Source organism: Dipodomys spectabilis, unplaced genomic scaffold (genome assembly GCF_019054845.1).
Source record: "Dipodomys spectabilis isolate Male_0828 unplaced genomic scaffold, ASM1905484v1 ptg000069l, whole genome shotgun sequence".
Taxonomy (NCBI): Eukaryota; Metazoa; Chordata; class Mammalia; order Rodentia; family Heteromyidae; genus Dipodomys; species Dipodomys spectabilis.
Window position 1 is genome coordinate 5,728,246 of NW_024870746.1, and position 22,788 is coordinate 5,751,033.

A 22,788-nucleotide genomic window follows, 5' to 3' on the forward strand; every position below is an offset into this window, starting at 1 on the left:
GCCTGGCTAGCATTTTTCTATGTGTATGCATGTGGCTGGTCCTGGGGCTTGAACTCTGTCCCTGAGCTTTTGCTCAAGGCTTTGCATTGAACCACAGCTCCACTTTTGGTAGTTTAGGAGAAGTATGATTAAGGGCTGTCTGAACTGGCCTGCCCTCCCTCCCCCCTCCCTCCTCTCCCCTCCCTTCCTTCCCTCTTTCCCTCTTTTTTTTTTTTTTCTTTTAATTTCTTGGTACTCAGCCTGGGCACTGTCCCTCAGCTCTTCATCTAGAGGCTAGCGCTCTACCACTTGAGCCATAGTGCCACTTCTAGATTTTCTGCTTATGTGGTGCTGAGGAATGGAACCCAGGGCCTCATGCATACAAGGCAAGCACCCTACCACTGGGCCACCTTCCCATCCCCCCCCCTTTTTTTTCTTTGTCATGGGTCTTGAAATCTGGGCCTGGGTGCTGTCTTCAGCTCAAGGCTAGTGCTCTCACTTGAGCCACGGTGCCACGGTGCCACTTCGGTTTTCTGAGTGGTTTATTGAGAGTGGTTTATAAGAGTCATGGTCTTTCCTGCCCAGGCTGGTTTTGAACTGCAATCTTCAGATCTCAGCCTCCTGAGTAGCTGGAATTACAGGCGTGAACCACTGGGCACCTGGCTTTATTTTCCATTTATTTTTGTTTCACAGAGTTAAGAGTACTGGGTGGGTGAAACTTTTTATTTTTTTAAAATATATAGGTATGGTGGACTGGAACATGCAGTCAGTCTCACTCTAGTTCTTGTTCATCCTTTTTTTGAGCAATGCCTCTATCTCAAGAATGAAATTCATAAGCCGGGCGCTGGTGGCTCACGCCTGTAATCCTAGCTACTCAGGAGGCTGAGATCTGAGCATCGCTGTTCAAAGCCAGCCCGGGCAGGAGAGACCGTGAGACTCCTATCTCCAATAAACCACCAGAAAACCGGAAGTGGCGCTGTAGCTCAAGTGGTAGAGCGCTCACCTTGAGCTGAAGAGCTGAGGGACAGCGCCCAGGCCCAGAGTTCAAGCCCCACGACCGACAAAAAAAAAAAAAAAAGAATGAAATTCATCTTAAGGGATATGAAGTTATTCTTAGAATTTGAACTCCCGACCTTATGCTTCCACTTACTTGAACCATGCCTCCAGTTACTGTTATGGTTATTGTTTTTTTGTCGGTCATGGGGCCTGAGCTCTGGGCGTGAGCACTGTCCCTCAGCTCTTCAGCTCAAGGCTAGCACCCTACCACTTAAGCCAAAGCGCCACTTCCAGCTTTTTCTGCTTATGTGGTGCTGAGGAATCCAACCCAGGGCCTCATGCATGCAAGGCAAGCACTCTACCACTGAGCCACCTTCCCAGCCCAAGGAAAGATATTTAGTAGGAAGACCAGTTCGCAAAAGTTGCATAGGAAATCCCAGTGTAGTTTCTTCTAGTGCATGCATAGAGATAAGAGTCTCACAGACTGGGCTGGAAAGGTGGCTCAGTGGTAAAGTGCTTGCCTTGCATGCATGAGGCCCTGGGTTCAATTCCTCAGCACCACATAAGCAGAAAAAGCAGGAAGTGGCGCTGTGGCTCCAGTGGCAGAGCGCTCGCCTTGAGTTGAAGAGCTGATAGATAGTGCCCAGGCCCAGAGTTCAAGCCCCACAACCAAAAAAAAGAACTTCCCCATGCTAGGCAGTTGTGTCTCACATCCATAATCCTAGCTACTCTAATGCTGAGTGAAAAGAACCTTGTTAAAACCAGCACAGGGGCTGAGAAGGTGGCTCAGTTGCAGAGTGTTGGTTCCAGTGGTAGAGCGCTAGCCTTGAGCTGAAGAACTGGGGGACAGTGCCCAGGCCCAGAGTTAAGGCCCCACAACCATCATCAACAACAAAAAACAGTCTCAGAGACTTTCCTGCCTAGGCTGGCTTTGAACCGTGATCCTCAGATCTTAGCCTCCTGAGTAGCCAGGATTACAGACATGAGCCATCAGTGCCCAGAACCATATATTTAAAACAAAATTTTCATTTTTTTTTTTTTTTGGGTCCGGTCGTGTGGCCTGAACTCTGGGCCTGGGTGCTGTCCCTCAGCTCTTCAGCTCAAGGCTAGCGCTCTACCACTTGAACCACAGCACCACTTCCGGCTTTTTTCTTTTTTCTTATGTGGTGCTGAGGAATCAAACCCAGGGCCTCAGGCATGCAAGGCAAGTGCTCTACCACTGAGCCACCTTCCCAGCCCAGGTACACAGCATTCTAACTAAGGTAATGTAAACATTTTAGAGACCTACTCTTGTTTTTAAGAATAATTCACTTGGTTCCTTTTTTTCTTCTTTAGAGTAGTAAGGGCTCAGAAAGGGAGGGAGAAAAGGTGAACAAATGCAGTCATGGTATTCAGTATACACTATGTGGAATATGAACTATGTGACTTGAGGGCAGGGATGGGATGGGAGGGGGAGATCAGGAAGTGAAAGAGCGGGTGACATTGTCCAAAGAATAAATATACAATCAATAACTTAAAAAAAAAAAGATAACAATGGGAAACATACTAGGAAGCGATACATACATGCTTTAGTGTTTGAGGTGGTGGGAGGTTGCCCCATTTCCTTGTTAGGGGGTTAAATTTGGTCAGATTAGCCCTAAATTACTCGCTTTGGAAGTCCCCTGCTCCTTTCCCTACTCTGATAAATTTGCTTCCTTGAAGCAACATCCACTTATGTATGTGCAAACCTTGAGAATAATAGGTGGCAGGGGCCCTGCCTTAACCAGTGGCGGAGCTAGATTTATGGACCTGGGTAGGGAGGCGGGGCGGCGCTGGGCGGCGCTGGGCTGCCCTGCCCCTCCCATTGGGACGCTGGTGGCGCCATCTTACCCAGCCATGGGAGGGTCACAGGTCAGATCCCGAACCTCCCGTGTCTCCAGCTAGTGAAGGAGCTCCTGGGTGATCAGGAAAGCTTCCTGCTCCAAGGGTATGAACAGCTGGGGCGACCTGGCCGTGGGGCAGATGATGGCGGCGGGCCGGGAGGGCTCTCGGGAGACAGGGAGTAGGCGGGACCTCCGGTACCAAAGGACCCTGCTGTGGCCCACGGGGCAGCCTTTTGGTCCTCCGATCTCATCCTCACTAGGTTCCTTTCCTACCGGGGTGTTGTTTTGAAAAGAAATTCTAAATTTCTGTCTTCTTATCTTTCCAGAAGAATAAATCCCAAAACCTGTGATGTGTCACAGGACTGAACAGTCTAGGGGAGAGGGTGGAGTTTCTTTCTCAGGGCTGCCAGAAAGGATTGAGTTCTGATCAAGAGTGACAGGCAGGAATGTATGAGAAGGTAGAGCTTTCTAGGACTGCCGTCAGGGCGTCTCCATCCATTAAATCATTTCTACTTGTTCTAGGTGGCCCTTCCCCAGGGTGGCCCCTGATTCCGCAAGGGGACAATGGATTCTGGAGCTCGCCCAGTTGCCAGCTGCTGTAGCAGCCCTGCAGGACTGTCACGAGAGTACAAACTAGTGATGCTGGGCGCTGGTGGTGTGGGGAAAAGCGGTATGTGATACATGTGGCCTCTTCCCAAACCAGATGGGATACAGGCTATTGAGCAAAGTTGGTACTTAATATTCCTTAACTTCCATCTCTTGTTTTGAAGCCATGACCATGCAGTTCATCAGCCACCGATTCCCAGAGGATCATGATCCCACCATTGGTAAGTCAGAACCTCTCCAAATATCTTAGTGGAAAGTGTGGACATTGCTTTTTGGACTTTTTGGTGGTGTTTAGGGGCTCCCACCTGGAAATTACAAGGAAATACAAAGAACGGGTTCCATTCCTTATATTATCATTGTAGTTCTACTATATTTCTTCAGAAACTTCTTGGAGGCCTATATCCCTCTATTTTCCCTATCTAGGTGGTAAATGGCCTAGAGAAACTGTTCAAGAACCTAATGATGCAAATAAAGGCAAAGCTGGGTGCAAGGGTGTAACAAAAGGGCCGATAGAAATTTGTCTCATAAAATGAAAGACTAATATAATTTTCTCAAGGGCTGTCAATGGTTTTTAAAGTAGACCTAGTAATATGAAGCACCTTCTCTGTTATTTTCTTGGAATGTATCCTGAGACAAGAATTCTGGGTAGACAGTTTAGATATTTGCTACATACTAATATGGAAATATGTGGTCTTACATTTAAAGTGCATTTAGTTATATTTAATGTCCTCTTGAATTCCTTTTTAATTAAAAAAGCAATTTCATTAAAATTGCTTTCATTTCTATCATTGCTGTTTATTTGTTTTTGTTTTTGTTTGGTCAGTCATGGGGCTTGAATTTAGGGCCTGGGTACTGACCCTGAGCTTTTCACTCAAGGCTAGTACTCTACCACTTTGAGCTACAGTGCTATTTCTGGTTAATTGGAGATAAGAGTCTGGGGGGGTGGGGCTGGGAAGGTGGCTCAGTGGTAGAGCGCTTGCCTTGCATGCATGAGGCCCTGGGTTTGATTCCTCGGCACCACATAAGCAAAAAGAAAAAAGCCGGAAGTGGTGCTGTGGCTTGAGCTGAAGAGCTGAGGGACCAGCGCCCAGGCCCAGAGTTCAAGCCCCACGACCAAACCCCCCCTCAAAAAAAAAAAGAGTCTCACGGACTTTCCTGCCCGGGCTGGCTTTGAACCATGATCTTCAGATTTCAGCCTCCTGAGTAGCTAGGATTACAGGTGTGAGCCATTGGTGCCCAGCACTTTTTGGTGTTTAATTGGAGATAAGTCTCAGATTTTATTGCACAGGCTGGCTTCAAATTGCAATCTATATTGTGGTGGTATGAGAGCTTGAACTCAGGGCCTAGGTTTTGTCCTTGATCTATTTTGCTCAAGAATAGTGCTGTGCCACTTGTGCCACAGCTCTGCATCCAGCTTTTTGGTGGTTAATTGGAAATAAGAGTCTCATGGCTTTCCTGCTTGGGCTGGCTTTGAACCACAATCCTCAGATCTCAGTCTCCTAAGTAGCTAGGATTACAGGCATGAACCACCAGTCAGTGCCTGGCTGGATGGAATCTTGGAGTCAACTAAAGTTTACTGTGAAACAGTATAGTTAGTAGTGTGAGCTGGGCACCAGTGGCTAATGCCTATAGTCCTAGCTACTCAGGAGCTTGAGATCTGAGAATCATGGGTTAACGCTATCCTGGGCAGAAAAGTCCAATTAGTCTTTTAGTTCCAATTACCAAAAATGCTGAAAGTGGAGCTATGTGGCTCAGGTAGTAGAGGGCTAGCTTTGAACAACAAATCTCAGGTACAATGCCCAGCCCAGAGTTCAAGCCCCAGGATCAGCTCACAGACACAAACACACTCTCACACATACACACAGTAATGATGTTATAAAACTTAAAAATATAATTGTAGTTTATCTCTATAAAGTTAAACTTACTGTTTGGAGGAAGATGGAAAAGAGAAATAGGGGAAACTTCTTTGAAAAATAAAACATCTAAGCCGGGAGCCTGTGGCTCACGCCTATAATCCTAGCTACTGAGAAGGCTGAGATCTGAGGATCACCGTTCAAAGCAAGCCAGCCCTGGCAGAAAAGTCCGTGAGACTCTATCTCCAATAAACCACTAGAAAACTGGAAGTGGTGCTGTGGCTTAAACAGTAGAGCGCTCGCCTTAAGCTGAAGAGCTGAGGGACAGTGTTGAGGCCCAGAGTTCAAGCCCCATGACCAACGAAAACAAAAAAAAAAACATCTTCCTAGACACTCAGTAAGCTGAGATCTAAAAATCTCAGTTCAAAGCCAGCCCAGGAAAAGAATTTCCAGACACTCTTTGGATAATCAGCAAAAAGCCAGAACTGAAGGCATGTCTTCAGCTAAGTGAAAAAGCTGAGAGCTCAAGGGCCCTGAGTTCAAGCCCTGTATACTCTCCCTCCCTCCCTCTCTCTCTCCCTCTCTCTCCCTCTCTCTCTCTCTCTCTCTCTCTCTCTCTCTCTCTCTCTCTCTCTCTCTCTCTCTCACACACACATCTTTTCATAAATGTCTGGCCAGGTGCCAGTGGCTCACGCCTGTAATCCTAGCTACTCAGGAGGCTGAGATCTGAGGATTTTGTTTCAAAGCCAGCCTGAGTAGGAAAGGCCATGAAACTCTTATCTCTAATAAACCACCATAAAATTGGAAGTGGCACTGTGGCTCAAGTGGTAAAGCACTCACCTTGAGCTGAAGATCTAAGGGATAGTGCCCAGGCCCAGAGTTCAAGTACCGTGAACAACAATAAATAAATAAATAAATAAAATAATCTTGCATTTCTCCTGTATCTACAAACATATTAAACTATCAGGTTGTTGTTGTTTTTGTTTTTTTTCCCCTCGGTTGTGGTGCTTGAACCCTGGGTTTGGGTGCTGTCCCTGCTCTCTCCAGCTCAAAGTGAGCCTTCTACCTCTTGAGCCACAATGCCACTTCTGGTTTTCTAGTGGTTTATTGGAGATAAGAGTCTCACAGACTTTCCTGCCTGGCCTGGCTTTGAACCGTGATCCTCAGATCTCAACCTCCTGAGTAGGTATGAGCCACCGGTACCCGGTTAGGTTTTTTTTCTTTTAATATCTTAGTGAGTATCAATTTTGTTATATTTTTTGAGACAGGGTCTTGCTGTATAACTCAGGCTGACTCCAAATTCATGCTTTTTCTGAGTTCTGGGATTATAGTGATATGCCACCAAGCTCATTGCCAGTTTTTAAAAATGCTTTTTAACTATATTTTGGCATTAACTCAGATTTAAACATTTTTTGACATTCAGATTTATTGAGAAACAAATCACAGCAGTTAGTAAGCAACAGTATTTCCCTTTTCTAGATTTAACTCTGTATGTAAGCCATCTTTTAGTTTCTATTTTAAAGATTAGTGAGACAACTTTTTTTTGTCATATTTTTTATAGTTAGTAGAACTTAAAGGCCATATAATGAAGGCTTTTTTGCTAAGGGTTCTAAGGGTCAGACTAGAGATTAACACTGTAAGTATGAGTCAGCTGATTTGAACTTCCACAAAAGGAAGCAGAAAAACAAGTAGAGCCAGCCTATTGAACTCTCTTACAACCCAGGCATGTGGGGCCTGGACTTCTTCCACTTGAAGCACTTCACTTACTTCCTTGTATATAGTAATATCTTCTCCCATTCTCCCATGTCTTTTTTTTTTTTTTTTGCCAGTCCTGGGGCTTAAACTCAGGACCAGGGCACTGTCCCTGAATTTTTTCTCTCAAAGCTAACACTCTTACTACTTGAGACACAGCTCTACTTCCAGCTTTGTGGTGGTTAATTAGGTTTTTGTTGTTGTTGTTGGTCCTGGGGCTTGAACTCTGGGCTTGGGCGCTGTCCTTGTGCTTTTCAGCTCAAGGCGAGCGCTCTACCGCTTGTGCCACAGCACCACTTCCTGTGGTGGTTAATTAGATATAAGAGTTTCACAGACTTTCCTGCCCAGGTTGGTTTTGAACCTCAATCCTATAATCCCAATAGGATTATAGGTATGAGCTACTGGTGCCCAGCTTCTCCCATGTCTTTTGCAGTCTTTAATTCCTGATTGTTTGCAGAATTCTAGTAAAGGGATCTTTTTTTTTTTTTGGTCAGTTGTGGGCCTTGAACTCAGGGCCTAAGCACTGTCCCTTGAGCTTGTTTCCTCAAGGCTAGAGCTCTATCACTGACCACAGCATCACTTGGAGATAAGAGTCTCACAGATTACCTTGCCAGGGCTGGCTTTAAACTGTGATCCCAACTCTCAACTTCTGAGTACCTAGGATTACAGGTGTGAGCCACTGGGTCATTTTGTTTGTTCTTTTTAAAATTTTTTCTTTATCTTTTTTTTTTTTTTTGGTCGGTCATGGGGCTTGAACTCTGGGCCTGGGCGCTGTCCCTCAGCTCTTCAGCTCAAGGCGGGCACTCTCCCACTTGAAGCACAGCTCCACTTCTGGTTTTCTGAGTGGTTTTTTTGGAGATAAGAGTCTCATGGACTTCCCTGTCTAAGCTGGCTTTGAACCATGATCCTCAGATCTCAGCCTCCTGAGTAGCTAGCATTACAGGCATGAGCTACCAGCACCCAGCTGTCTCTAAGCTTTTTTGCTCAAGGCTAGTTAGTGTTCTACCACTTGAGCCACAGCTCCACTTCCTTAAAATTTTTTCTTAAGTGCTATTCTCCACAAAGACTAAGAATTTCACTGTCGGGCTGGGAAGGTGGCTCAGTGGTAGAGTACTTGCCTTGCATGCTCGAGGCCCTGGGTTCCATTCCTCAGCACCACATAAGCAAAAAGAAAAAAGCCGGAAGTGGCACTGTGGCTCAAGCGGTAGAGCGCTAGCCTTGAGCTGAAGAGCTGAGGGACAGCGCCCAGGCCCAGAGTTCAGGCCCCAAGACCGGACCAAAAAAAAAGAATTTCACTGTCATTTCTAAACCACAATAAAAAGCTAATTTGATCCTTAGGGAGTTATTATTATTATTATTATTTGGTAGTACTGGAGTTTGAACTCAGAGCTTCAAGTAAGTGCTCTACCACTTGAATTATACCCACAGACTAAGAGGTTATATCTTTTTTGTTGTTATTGGTGGTGGTGGTGGTCATGGGCCTGAATTCTGGGCCTGGGCGCTGTCCCTCAAGGCTAGTGCTCTAGCACTTGAGCCACAGTGCCACTTCTGCTTTTTTCTTCTTGCTTATGTGGTGCTGAGGAATCAAACCCAGGGCCTTATGCATGCAAGGCAAGCACTCTACCGCTGAGCCACCTTCCCAGCCCCAGGGGTTACATCTTTTTGTGAGGGGTCTGGTCTTGGAGCCTGAACTCTGGGCTTGGGTGCTATCCCTCAGCAATTCAGCTCAAGGCTAGCATGCTACCACTTGAGCCATAGCACCACTTCCAGCTTTTTTTTTTTTCTTTCTGCTTATGTGGTGCTGAGGGATTGAACCCAGGGCCTCATGCATGCAAGGGAAGTGCTCTACCACTGAGCCACCTTCCCAGCCCTATGGGGTTACATCTTAATATAAAGAAAAGTAGGAGTGAGGGAGGATACTATGTTATTTTCAGTATGATTCCCAGAAGGATTTCTTCTGGTTCAGACTTCAGCTGCTGTTTTCCACAAAGCCAGTGAGTATTCTGCAGGACCCAGCTTATGCAGAGTGTGCTTGTGTGTGTAGCACAAAATAGAAACAGTTCCTGTTTTGTTTTTTGGTGGAGTTTTTTTTTTTTTGGGGGGGGGTATGTATTGTAATAGGTGTTTTGTTTCATTTTCTGGTTCTGGGAATCTAAATCAGAGACTCTACCATTGAGCTATAATCTGTAGTTTTATTATATCAAGTTCAGAACATTGTTCTAGGATTCAAACTATTGTAGTTCTATGAATAAAATCAGTATATAAGTTAGTATCACTTTAGAACTCAGGGTCATACCACATGCTGGTGGCTTACACCTGTAATCGTAGCTACTCTGGAAGCTGAGATCTGAGGATTGAGGTTTGAACCTCCACCCCCACCCCACTAGGCAGAAAAATCCAGGAAACTCTTATTTTTTTTTTTTGGTCGGTCGTGGGGCTTGAGCTCTGGGCTTGTGCGTTGTCCTTGTGCTCTTCAGCTCAAAGCGAGCGTTGTACTGCTTGAGCCACATCACCACTTCCGGTTTCCTAGTGATTTATTGGAGATAAGAGTCTCATGGACTTTGCTGCTCGGGCTGGCTTTGAACGTGATCCTCAGATCTCAGCTTCCTGAGCAGCTAGGATTACAGGCGTGAGCCACCCGGCACCCGACTCCAGGAGACTCTTATCTTCAGTTAGCCACCAAAAAGCCAGAAGTGGAGCTGCAGCTCAAGTTGTATAGTACCAGCCTTGAGCTGAGAATGCTGGGATAGCCTTAGGCCCTAAGTTGCAGTACACACACACACAAAACCACAAACATATACATACATATACATATATATATATATGAATATGGTTGTTTTGTTTTGTTTTGTTTGTTTTTTAGTGTCAGTTGTTTCCTTTTGTAGTACTGGGGATTGAAACCAGGACTCTATGTATTAGGCAAGCAGCCCTCCTATCACTACACTAAGCTGCACTCATGGCCAGATAAGGTACTTTTTTGTTTTTAATCAATCTATTCCCTTTCCACCCAATCAGTTCTTTTCTTTTTTCTTTTTTCTTTTTGTGCCAGTCCTGGAGCTTGAACTCAGACCCTTCCCCATGTCTTTTCACTCAAGCCTGATATTCTATCACTTGAGCCACACCTCCACTTTTTTTTTTTTTTTTTGCCAGTTAATTGGAGATAAGAGGTTTTCAGAGACTTGGAATGTGGCTTAGTGGAAGAGTGCTTGCCTAGCATGCATGAAGCCCTGGGTTTGATTCCTCAGTACCACATACACAGAAAAACCCAGAAGTGGCTCTGTGGCTCAAGTGATAGAGTACTAGCCTTGACCAAGAGAAGCTTAAGACAGTGCCTAGGCCCTGAGTTCAAGCTCCAGGACTGGCCAAAAAAAAGAGTCTTTCAGATTTATATACCCAAACTGACTTTGAATTGTGGCCACCAGTACCTAGCTCCAATCTGTTACTTTTCTGACAGTGTTATATATGCAGTAGCAAATTCTTCAGTCTTGAGTTGTTATATGCCAAGCATTGTGGTAGACCCTGAGATAGAATGCAAGCAAAAAAGGCAAAGTATCTGCACTGAGTTTATAAGTCAGTACATTTTATTTTAAATTTGTCTACAAACTTTAATTAGAACTATAACTTTTTTTTTTTTTTTTGGTTGACTGTGAGGGCTGAACTCTGGGCCTGGGCGCTATCCCTAGGCTCTTCAGCTCAAGGCTAGCACCCTACCACTTGAGCCACAGCACCACTTCCAGCTTTTTTCTGCTTATGTGGCGCTGAGAAATCAAACCCAGGGCCTCATGCCTGCAAGGCAAACACTCTACCACTGAGCCACCTTCCCAGCCCTAGAATTATAACTTTAACTTGTGTATGCTGTGAGCAAAAAGCTGACCACCCCCCCCCCCCCCCGCCGGGCCAGTATAAAAAAAAAATTAAAAGGAAATACATTGATATATAAGTAGCAGTCATAGCAGTCATTTTAGTAATGAAAGTATTAAGTGAATTTTTTCTCTTACATTTTACTTTTCTGTGTTTGCCAAGATTACTATAGTAATGCACAGAAAATAAGCTGGACAGTCAGGTACTGGTGGCTCATGCCTGTAATTCCAGCTACTCAGGAGGCTGAGATCTGAGGATAGAGGTCAAAACCAGCCTGGACGGGAAAGTTGGTGAAACTCTTATCTCTAGTTCCAGAAATGGTACTGTGGCTCAAGGAGTAAAGTACTCACCTTGAGCTGAGGAGCTCAGGGATAATGCCCAGGCCCTGAGTTCAAGCCCCACAGCTAACAAAAAAGAAAAAAGAAAGAAAAAAATGGGAGTTGGAAATGTAGCTTAGAGGCAGAGTGCTTTCCTAGCATGTTTGAGATACCTGTACTGCAATAAACAAACAAATAAACATGCATAGATTTGCTTTTATAAAGAATTATGAGGGGCTGGGGGGGAGGGGGAGGCTGGGAAGGGATGTGAAGGGTAAACAAAGGAGGAGGCTGCAATGCTTGGTAAGAAATGTATGCATTATCCTGCCCATGTAATTGTAACCCCTCTATACAGTATGTTCTCAAATAAAATAAAATAAAATTAAAAAAAAAAAAAAAGAATTATGAGGGGGGCTGGGAAGGTGGCTCAGTGGTAGAGCGCTTGCCTTGCATGCATGAGGCCCTGGGTTCGATTCCTGAGCACCACATAAGCAAAAAGAAAAAAGCCGGAAGTGGTGCTATGGCTGAAGTGGTAGAGTGCTAGCCTTGAGTTGAAGAGCTGAGGGAGAGCGCCCAGGCCCACAGTTCAGACCCCACAACCGGAGTCCTCCCCCCCAAAAAAAAGAATTATGAGGGGCTGGGAAGGTGGCTCAGTGGTCGAGTGCTTGCCTTGCATGCTTGAAGCCCTGGGTTCGATTCCTCAGCACCACATAAGCAAAAAGAAAAAAGCCAGAAGTGGCGCTGTGGCTCAAGTGGTAGAGCGCTAGCCTTGAGCTGAAGAGCTGAGGGACAGCACCTAGGCCCAGAGTTCAGGCCCATGACTGTACCCCCCCCCCCCCAAAAAAAAAAAAAAAAGAATTATGACTATATGGACTATTTAGACAACAATGAACTAAATTATGTTATTTTTTCTGTTTTTGTAGTTTTTTTGCCTTTGGCAGTACTGGGCTTTGCTCTTACCAGGCAGGTGCTCTATTGCTTGAACCACTCCTATAACCTTTTTTCTATAGTATGAAAATGAAAAGAAAGGGTGGGATGCAGCTCAGTGGTAGAGTGCTTGCCTAACATGTGAAAGGCCCTGGGTTTAATCCCTAGCACCACACAAAAACAAAGAGGGATTATAATATATATTTATATAATTAAATATATAGTCTTTGGGCCTTGAATTTAGGGCCGAGGCATTGACTGAGCCTTTTTGCTCAAGGCTAGTGGTTGAAACACTAGTACCTGAGCATGAGCATGAGCAGCACAATTTTTATCAGCACATATTAATTGTGCAATATAAGGGGTTTCATTGTTTTTTGTTTTTTGGTCCGGTCATGGGGCCTGAACTCTGGGCCTGGGCGCTGTCCCTCAGCTCTTCAGCTCAAGGCTAGCTCTATAAGCGCCACTTCCGGCTTTTTTCTTATGTGGTGCTGAGGAATCAAACCCAGGGCCTCTGGCATGCAAGGCAAGCACTCTACCACTGAGCCACCCTCCCAGCCCAAGGAGTTTCATTGTTAAGATGAACTTTCAAATATATATGTCCAACTGCATGCATAGTTTTATATTATACCTTTCTTCCCTCCTGCAGAGGATGCTTATAAAATCCGGATCCGCATTGATGATGAGCCTGCCAATCTGGACATTTTGGATACAGCTGGACAGGTATTAAATCCCAGAATGCTACACGTAGATTTTTTCACTGTTACAAAGGGGAGGGGAAGGTTTATTCAGAGAAGATCACTAGTTTGTCTCTTAATTTTTCATGCACTCTGACTCAGGATAGCAGGTAATTGACATGCCACTTCTTTATCTGAAATAAATAGCAGTTCTAAGTTGCATCAATATATTATTGACCCTTGTTTCCTTCTAGGCAGAGTTTACAGCCATGCGGGATCAGTATATGAGGGCAGGAGAAGGGTTTATCATCTGTTACTCTATCACTGATCGCCGAAGTTTCCATGAAGTTCGAGAATTTAAACAGCTTATTTATCGAGTTCGACGTACTGATGATACACCTGTGGTTCTTGTAGGAAACAAATCTGATCTAAAACAGCTAAGACAGGTAAGGGAAACAACGAAGACATCAATAATCTTGTGGCATTATTCATTTTTGGTTTCTTGGTTTACAAATTTCTTTGCCTTAAAATAGAAAATAAAAATTAACTTCTTTCTATCTGAAAATTTCTCTATAACTCCTAATTTGGTATTGTTATGAATAATATCTGGATTTTTGGAATCAGCTTACAGGACAGAATCCATAAAATTATAATTCAGTGACAAATAGAAAACCCATTAAATGAAAGGTTGTATAATATTCATTTCCTAAAACTTCAGGAAATAAATGGTAATGTTACAACAGGAAAAACTTAGATCAGATTTTATGGTATATTCCTGAGGAGAATTCTTAGCCCAGGAAGAGGAAACTAAGACTAATTGTAGAAGATTTTAGAATAAGTGATACCTTCAAGTAGCAATGACTGAAATTTTGCTGTTTGAGAATGGGCATGGTATACTTGGGTATAGTCTCAGCACATGGCAGTCAGGAGGTGGAGGCCAAGAAGTTCATGAGTTTGAGGCTAGCTTGAGCTACATAGAGCCTTTGTCAAGTGTTGGTAACTAATGCCTGAAATCCTACCTACTCAGAAGGCTGACATTGGAAGGATTGTAGTTTGAAGGCAGGCTATGCAGAAAAGTCCAAGAAACTCTGACTCCAATTAATAAAAAACTGTGCCAGGCACCAGTAGCTCACACCTATAATCCTAGCTACTCAGGAGGCTGAGATCTGAAGATTGAGGTTCAAAGCCAGCCCAGACAGGAAAATCCTTGAGACTCTTACCTTCAATTAACTACCAAAATGCCAGAAGTAGAGATGTGACTCAAAGTGGCAGAGGGCTAGCCTTGCGCAGAAGAGCTTAGGGACAGAGCCCAAGACCTGAGTATAACCCCACAACTGACAAAAAAAAAAAAAGCTATGCTGGAGGTGTGGCTCAAGTGACAGAGCACCAGCCATGTACAATCAAGATAAGCAAGAGCCAGGTACTGGTGGCTCATACCTATAATCCTATCTACTCTTGGAGGCTGAGATCTGAGGATCGCAGTTCAAAGCCAGTTCAGGCAAAAAAGTTCACGTGAAACTTATCTCCAATTTATCACCAGAAAACTGAAAGTGGTAGAACACTAGCCTTGAGCAAAAGAGCTCAGGGACAGCGCCCAGGTCCCAAGTTCAAGCCGCATGACTGATAAAAACAAAAAAAGATGCGAGCTGAATGCACTGAGTATCAGCCTTGGTACTAACACACTTAACACACATACATACATACACACACACACACACACACACACACGAGAGAGAGAGAGAGAGAGAGAGAGAGAGAGAGAGAGAGAGAGAGAGAGAGAGAGAGAGAGAGAGAGAGAGAGAGAGAGAGAGAGAGAGAGAGAGAGAGAGAGACGGGGGGGGGGAAGAGAGGGGGCTGGGAAGGTGGCTCAGTGGTAGAGTGCTTGCCTTGCATGCATGAGGTCCTGGGTTCAATTCCTCAGCACCACATAAGCAAAAAGAAAAAAGCCGGAAGTGGCGCTGTGGCTGAAGTGGTAGAGCGCTAGCCTTGAGCTGAAGAGCTGAGGGACAATGCCCAGGCCCAGAGTTCAAGCCCCACGACGGACCTCCCCCCCAAAAAATAATAAAAATTATAAAAAAGAGAGAGAGAGAGAGACTTTGTTCTACTAGCCCAATCTCTGTCTCAAAACAAAACAAGAAAAAGTTATTTTTTGTTTGTTTGATGTAACAGGCACACATATTCATGAGTGATAGAGACTTACTGGAAGTAGTTCTGACAGTAAATTCAAGTACATATCTCATTAGTAGTTAAATTCTTTCTTAAAATGAAAGTATGAAGAAAATTAAGACTGTATTGATATCCATATCTATTTGATATGTTTCAAAAAGTTATCTTGAAAATACACTAGAAGCCGGGCACCAGTGGCTCACGCCTGTAATCCTAGCTACTCAGGATGCTGAGATCTGAGGATTGTGCTTCAAAGCCAGCCTAGGCAGACTCTTATTTCCAATTAACTACCAGAAAACCGGAAGTGGTGCTGTGGGTCAAGTGGTAGAGCACTAGCTGAAGAGCTGAGGGACAGTGTCCAGGCCCAGAGTTCAGGCCCCATGACTGACTCCCCCCCCCAAAAAAAAAGTAGTATCCACTCTTCAAATTATGTAAGTCCCTGTTCTCCCGCTCTCTGATGTCACATATCCACAGCTGAGGAATCGAGTCTTCTTCCTATTAAAGTATTTAGCTCATTGGTTTTCTTTCTTTTTCTTTTTTTTAAATGATGCATACTGGGGCCTGGATTCAAGCTCTTGCTTGGCTTTTTCTGTTCAAGGCTGGTACTCTACCACTTGAGTCACACCTCTGCTTCTGGCTTTTTTGGTGTTTAATTGGAGAGAAGAGTCTCATTAACTTTTCTTCCCCAGCCGCCTTTGAACCACAATCTTCAGATCTTATCTTCCTGAGTGGCTAGGATTACACATGTGAGCCACCAGCACCCATCCCCATTCACTCTTTTCCATAGTCGTAATTGTGTTCCAGAACATCATTATAAACTTTCTCATGTTTATTCTTTTAAAGGTTACCAAGGAAGAAGGATTGGCTCTGGCCCGAGAATTTAGCTGTCCTTTTTTTGAAACGTCTGCTGCATACCGCTACTACATTGATGATGTTTTCCATGCCCTTGTACGAGAGATACGTAGGAAAGAAAAGGAGGTGGTACTGGCCATGGAGAAAAAATCTAAACCCAAAAGCAGTGTATGGAAGAGGCTGAAATCACCATTCCGGAAGAAGAAAGATTCAGTAACTTGAAGGGAAGATGTGAAGTGTTTATCTGTGAACTGCATTGTTTAATCCCCACAGTCCAGTAACCTGCAATCATGAGCATGGTATTTGCTCTTTCTCCTGTTATGACTGTTGTTTTTAAATGCAACTGAGGAGGGGAATTATGTCTACTAGGAATTTCAATGATTGATATTTAAAGTATTATCTCTTAGATGATTCTGATTTATTAACCCAGTGGAGTACTGTCTGCTTTTAAGTTGTTACATTAGAATTTGATATATCATTTTTTGAGTTATGTTGCTGATAATTAACTAGTGCAAATTGTTTATACCCAAGAGAACATGTATACCATATGTATTTGATTAAGTTCACAAGAAAAATTTTGTGCTGTATGTTCCCCATCCTTCAACTTCTTTTCTGGGACTAGCTTATAGGAGGACCTCAGTTTGTATGTTTCCTCTATACCTTCTGGAGACAGAACAAAAATAGGGAGATCAATGCTAAAGTCCAGTAAATAACTGTCAGAATGACTTATAAGTTATGGAGGAATGAGATTTGGGGAAGTGTGACCTTAATCTTTCCCAGGGAAGACTTGGCTAGAGAAAGGTAGGTTAAAGGAATGTTCCAATTTGAGCATGGCCTTTCTGAGAAGGATAAATTGGACTCAAAGGCACTGTGATGGGTAAGAACAGTCATTGAAAATGTAATGAAGGTTTCTCCTAGAAGGTTCTTTTTACTTTTCAGGGTTTTATCTTTCTTTACTTTTGGAGCTAAGAACTGGTAATCATTACTGGATCACTAGACTTCTGTCTTAATACTTACTTGGGACAACTGTTGCCTTGTACAAGTTGATTGTGTCTTTACAGATGCACATACCAAGACATTTATGAACTGGTCATGCTTCCCCTTATCTCCCTGGCCTGGCAGAACGTTTTTTAGCTCTTTGTTAATCCAACTGCATTTTCCATACTGAGGCAATATGAGGAGTAAGAATAAAATTGTGTATGAGTCTGTTTGACCTCCACAGTCATGAGACTCAGTGCTCTAAGAATGCCCATGGTATTGCTGTTTGGTGGGTCAGTCTTGAAGCTTTAAAGTCACATATGTATATTGGGTTTATAATACTGACAGTATCTTCTGAGGACCTTTCTAAAAGTTCATATCAAGATTGTCTGAGCTTGACAAAGTTTAGCCCTTAAGAGAGTACCATTTTCTCCCAGTACATACTTGAGAAATATTCTTAGAAACTAAGGTTTTAAATAATTGGCTGTGCCAGGCGCCGGTGGCTCATGCCTGTAATCCTAGCTACTCAGGAAGCTGAGATCTGAGGATCGAGGTTCAAAGCCAGCCCAGGCAGGAAAGTCCATGAGCCTCTTATCTCCAATAAACCACTAGAAAACCAGAAATGGCGCTGTGGCTCAAGGGGTAGAGCACTCGCCTTGAGCTGAAGAGCACAGGAACAGCGCCCAGGCCCAGAGATCAAGCCCCACGACCAACAACAACAAAAAAAATTGGCTGTGCATTTTCTGTTTTAGGATGAGGATTATTTTGATATCTGAACTTTAGGTGATTAGAAAAGAGTCAGTGCAGAAGTTCTGAGTCATGCCCATGGATGGATTATTCATTGGTCTTCTTTAAACTCTCAGAAGATAACTATATAGTACTTAGAAAACCCACAGTTTGGCTGGAGTTGTAGTTGAAGTGCCTAGAGCACCTTGCCTAGGAAGTGTGAGGCCTTGAGTTCAAACCCCAATACTTTCCCTGCCCCCCCCCCCAAAAAAAAGCCCACAGCTCAACTCATTATTTTCCATTGTTTAAGTAGAAGTAGGAAGATAAGTAATTGTGTCCTTCTTTACAAATTAATGGCATATGGTCTAGATGTAAAGCAAAGCAACTGTTAGAACTTTTTTCTTGTCTTTTATCTTTTTTTTTTTTTTTTTTTTTTTTTGGTTGTAGAGCCTGAACTCTAGGCCTGGGTGCTGTCCCTCAGCTCTTCAGCTCAAGGCAAGCGCACTACCACTTGAGCCACAGCACTACTTCCGGCTTTTTCTGTTTATGTGGTGCTGAGGAATCGAACCCAGGGCCTCATGCATGCAAAGCAAGCACTCCACCACTGAGCCACCTTCCCAGCCCCCGCCCCCTTTTTTCTCTTTCTCTTTCTATTTTTCTTTTTCATGCCAGTAATGGGGCTTGAACTTCAGGCTTGGGTGCTGCCTCCTGGCTCTTTTGCTCAAGGCTAAGTGTTTTACCACTTGAGCCACAGATCTACTTGCAGCTGTGTGTGTGTGTGTGTGTGTGTGTGTGTGTGTGTGTGTGTGTGTGTGTGTGTGTGTGTGTGTGTGTGTGTGTGTGTGTGTGTGTGTGTGTGTGTGTGTGTGTGTATGGTTAATTGGTGGTAAGAGTCTCATAGACTTTTCCTGCCCACACTGGCTTTGAACCATGATCCTCAAATCTCAATTTCCTAAATAACTAGGATTACAGTTTTGAGCCTCTGGTGCCCAACAAGTACTTCTAAAATTCTCAATAGTGGTCCCTTTTGAAACTTTTGGAAATATTTTTGTTGTCAAATCATATTTTAAAAGCAATAGACTCAGAATTTGAGTCACAGCAAGACAAAAATCTCACAGGAGCCATAGTTCTTTGGAGAAGCATGAAAGCAGAAGAGAAAGACAGTACAATTTTATTATGATAATATCACCCATTTACAGTAGTGTAAATCCTTTAAATTTAATCCTTTGTTGCTCATTATTTGTGACCTAGAGAATTATCATTAGCATCAATCAAGAAATTGACAGATATATAATTATTCAAGATAGTCAAAGCACTAGAGAACATTGCCAAGAAGGAAGATCTATAAGACAGAAGGGATACAAGTGGACCCATTGCAACAATGGGATGTACAAGTCCTTATGTCGAAAAAGAACTTTATAACTTTGGTGTGGGGGGGAAGGAAGATAGGAGGAGGGCAGGAGGAGGATGGGCTGGGAAGGGGAAACAAAGGAGGAGGCTACAATGCTTGATAAGAAATGTACTCATTATCTTGCCCATGTAATTTATAACCCCTCTGTACAGTATTTTCACAATTAAAAAAAAAAGACAGAAGAGAATTTGTATTATATATAAAAACAATAACAAAGTAGTATTTTTGAGACTCATACATTTGATCCTTGGATAAACTAGTTGTGTCATTAGTATTGAGGATTTTATTCATGGTGCTAGAGAGTTTCAGGGGCAAAATAGTGTAAAGCATAGCTCTATTCTTAGTGGTCATATAGTATAGATAATTTATGAGCTATAAATCATTAGCTTTATCTAATTTGAGAGCATTAAATTTAATTACTGCCTGGAACTTTGAAGAGAGAAAAATTCAGGGACAAGTTGGAAAGGCACTGAAACTGTTCATGTCCAAGCCAAATTAGTAAATTATAAGATATGGAACCTAGTGTCTGGAACTCTTTAGAATTCAGAAGGGATATATGTTTTAATTTTATGATATATTAGCAAATTTTGGCCTGCTGTGATGTTTAGGGAGGAGGGGGAAGTTTTTCACTTATGCACATGTATATGAAAACTTTGTATGGCACAATACAAAACTTTTAAACAATTTGTTGGGTCTTTCTCTCTCTCTCTTGTGTATATGTTTCTGTTTTTATGATCAATATTCATTTTTGTTGTTGTTGTTGGTCATGGGGCTTGAGCTCAGGGCCTGGGTGCTGTCCCTGAGCTCTTTCACTCAAAGCTAGCACTCTACCACTTTGAGCCACAGCTTCACTTAAAGTTTTCTGGTGGTTAATTAGAGATAAGAGTCTCAAGCCTGTAATCCTAGCCACTCAGAACGCTGAGATCTGAGGATCAAGGTTCAAAGCCAGCCCAGGCAGGAAACTCCATGAGACTCTTATCTCCAATAAACTACTTAGAAAACCCAAAGTGGAGCTGTGGCTCAAGTGGCAGATTGCTCGCCTTGAGCTGAAGAGCTGATACTGCCCAGGCCCAGAGTTCAAGCCCCATGACTGACAAAAAAAAAAAAAAAAAAGTTTCAGCCGGGCGCTGGTGGCTCACGCCTGTAATCCTAGCTACTCAGGAGGCTGAGATCTGAGGATCACGGTTCAAAGCCAGCCCGGGCAGGAGAGACTGTGAGACTCCTATCTCCAATAAACCACCAGAAAACCGGAAGTGGCGCTGTAGCTCAAGTGGTAGAGTGCTCGCCTTGAGCTGAAGAGCTGAGGGACAGCGCCCAGGCCCAGAGTTCAAGCCCCCACGACCGACAAAAAAAAAAAAAAAAAAAAAAAAAAAAAAAAAAGTTTCATAGACTTTCCTGCCTTGTCTGGCTTTGAACCTCCATCTCAGATTGCAGTAGCTAGGATTATAGGCATTAGTAGCTGGGATTATAGTCATGAGTCACCAGTGCCTGGCCATTCATTGTTAAGTTCTCCCAAACAAACCAGCCTTGGGTTTTGGGGTCTGGGCCTTTACAAGGAGCAGTGGGTCTGAGGGGAGAGGGGGCTTTGTCCTGTGTTGGGTCTGGATTGGCAGAAGAGCTGCCTTTGTTCAAGGCAGGTTTTATGAGGAGAGTAGAAGAGGTCTCATGCCTTCTAAGAATCATGTCTTCTAAGAATGTGAAAGGAAGCTGAGGCAAAAGGGCACAAACCTAGAGAAAAATAGTGACAGAGGAATGCTAGTAAGGTAGGCAAGACCAGCATGGTTCAGTCCCTGAGCCTGAAGAAGGTATGAGGGAGGCTTTTAGGTTCTCTGCCCCTTCTGGTTTCTAGAGAATGAGTAGGAAAAGAGGGGCTTTGTTTCATTAGATGTGAATTCCAGGCTCTTTAGCTCATGTAGGTGAGCTAAAGCAGGAGCAGTGGACGGCCCACAGTCAGTGAAATGGTGATGCTGAAGGCTCATGGCAAGATATACTTGTGACAAATGGCAAAAGAGTCAGCCAGGTAGTGTAGTAGGTGAGGATAACAAGGTTTCCAGCAAGCAGGCTTAGTCTTACCACCTGGTCTGTCCCTGTGGCCTGTAGAAAAGAGAGGGTTCCTCTGTGGAAGTGCTTCATTAGGATGCACTAATGGAACTGGGCATTATAGCCAGTTTTCTGTCTAAGCTTTCTAGTCTTTCAGGATCTTTAAATAGGGCTGACTATATACCCTTAATGTTTTCACCTGGAAATGGGCCACCAGGAGAACAACCTTGATTCTGAGTGTGGGAACCCCAGCTCCTGAGCAGGCTTCCTGCCACTCCTATACCCACTTACTACCTATTACTGGGTTCATATGAGAGAGAAGAGCAATGGGAATAGAGTAGAGCAGGGTGAATTTGTTCAGTGTGGATGTATAGAAGCATTATAATAAAACTTGCCTCATATTACTCAAAAATACATTGTCTCCAAAATAAAATAATAATTGTATTAAAAAGGGGGTAAAGCTGAGCACTGGTAGCTCATGCCTACAGTCCTAGCTACTCAGGAGGCTGAGATCTGAGGATTTCAGTTTAAAGCTAGCTGGGATAGGAAAGTCCATGAGACTCTTATTTCCAATTAACTACCAAAAAGTCAGAAGTGGATCTGTGGTTCAAGTGGTAGAGAACTAGTCTTGAGCAAACAAGCACCGAGGTAGCACCCAGGCTCTGAATTCAAGCTCCAGAGCTGGCACACACAGATACAGAGAGAGAGAGAGAGAGAGAGAGAGATGCACACGCACACACAAACAGTGGGGGAAGGAGAAGTATAAATGTTTAGAATCATTACAAAATGATCATTCTAGGAAAACAAAAAAAAAGAGTTGTAGTTCAGTGATACTGTATATTTTACCATGTATGAGGCAGCACTCCCACTCACCTAGCCATCCAACAAAAAGATATAGTCTGTATGGTATAGTCTGTATAGTGTATAGTCTGGAAAACATTGCTTTAAAAAAAAAATGAGGGGGCTGGGCGCCAGTGGCTCACACTTATAATCCTAGCTACTCAGGAGGCTGAGATTTGAGGATCAAGGTTCAAAACCAGCCTGGGCAAGAAAGTCCATGAGATTATTATTATTATTATTATTATTATTATTGTCGGTCATGGGGCTTAAACACTGGACCTGAACACTGTCCCTCGCTCTTCCGCTCAAGGCTAGTGTTCTACCACTTGAGCCACAGTGCCACTTCTGGTTTTCTGAGTGGTTTATTGGAGATAAGAGTCTCATGGACTTTCCTGCCCCTGCTAGCTTTGAACCCAATCCTCAGATCTCAGCCTCCTGAGTAGTTAGGATTACAGTCATGAGCCACCAGTGCCCAGCTTAGTCCATGAGATTCTTATCTCCAATTAACCACCAGAAAACCAGAAGTGGTACTGTGGCTCAAGTGGTAGAGTGCTCTCCTTGAGCTGAAGAGCTGAGGGACAGTGCCCAGACCCAGAGTTCAAGCCCCATAACAGACCCCCTTTCTCCCCCGCCCAAAAAAATGAGAGGTTTGGAATGTGGCTTAGTAGTAGAGTGCTTGCCTAGCATGTATGAAGCCCTGGGTTCAATTCCTCATCAACAGAAAAAGCCAGAAGTGGTGCTGTGGCTCACGTGGTAGAGTGTTAGCCTTGAGCAAAAGAAGCTCAGGGAGAGTGCCCAGGCCCTGAGTTCAAGACCCAGGACTGGCAAAAAAAAAAAGAAGAAGAAGGTGCGGGGGGAGTGTAAGGCAAGCCAGGCACTGGTGGCTCATGTCTCTAATCCTAGATACTCAGGAAGCTGAGATCTAAGAAGCAAAGTTCAAAGCCAGCC

The 22,788-nt window shown here is 43.7% G+C and overlaps 1 protein-coding gene across 1 annotated transcript; it reads left to right on the forward strand.

Annotated features, from left to right (window-relative positions):
- The first annotated feature begins 2,825 nt into the window (after positions 1-2,825).
- Rit1 (Ras like without CAAX 1) lies at positions 2,826-17,095 on the forward strand. The gene is made up of 6 exons (XM_042681534.1): positions 2,826-2,941; positions 3,360-3,507; positions 3,608-3,664; positions 12,800-12,873; positions 13,082-13,273; positions 15,837-17,095. The coding sequence occupies exons 2-6, from the start codon at positions 3,402-3,404 to the stop codon at positions 16,065-16,067; spliced, it is 660 nt and encodes a 219-aa protein (XP_042537468.1). The 5' UTR covers positions 2,826-2,941; positions 3,360-3,401; the 3' UTR covers positions 16,068-17,095.
- Positions 17,096-22,788: the final 5,693 nt, after the last annotated feature.

Coding starts and splice junctions, on each gene's coding strand:
- Rit1 (XM_042681534.1), top strand. CDS start 3,402: ATGGATTCTGGAGCTCGCCCAGTTGCCAGCTGCTGTAGCAGCCCTGCA. Junction 3,508..3,607: donor TGGTGGTGTGGGGAAAAGCG/GTATGTGATACA, acceptor CTTGTTTTGAAG/CCATGACCATGCAGTTCATC. Junction 13,274..15,836: donor ATCTAAAACAGCTAAGACAG/GTAAGGGAAACA, acceptor ATTCTTTTAAAG/GTTACCAAGGAAGAAGGATT.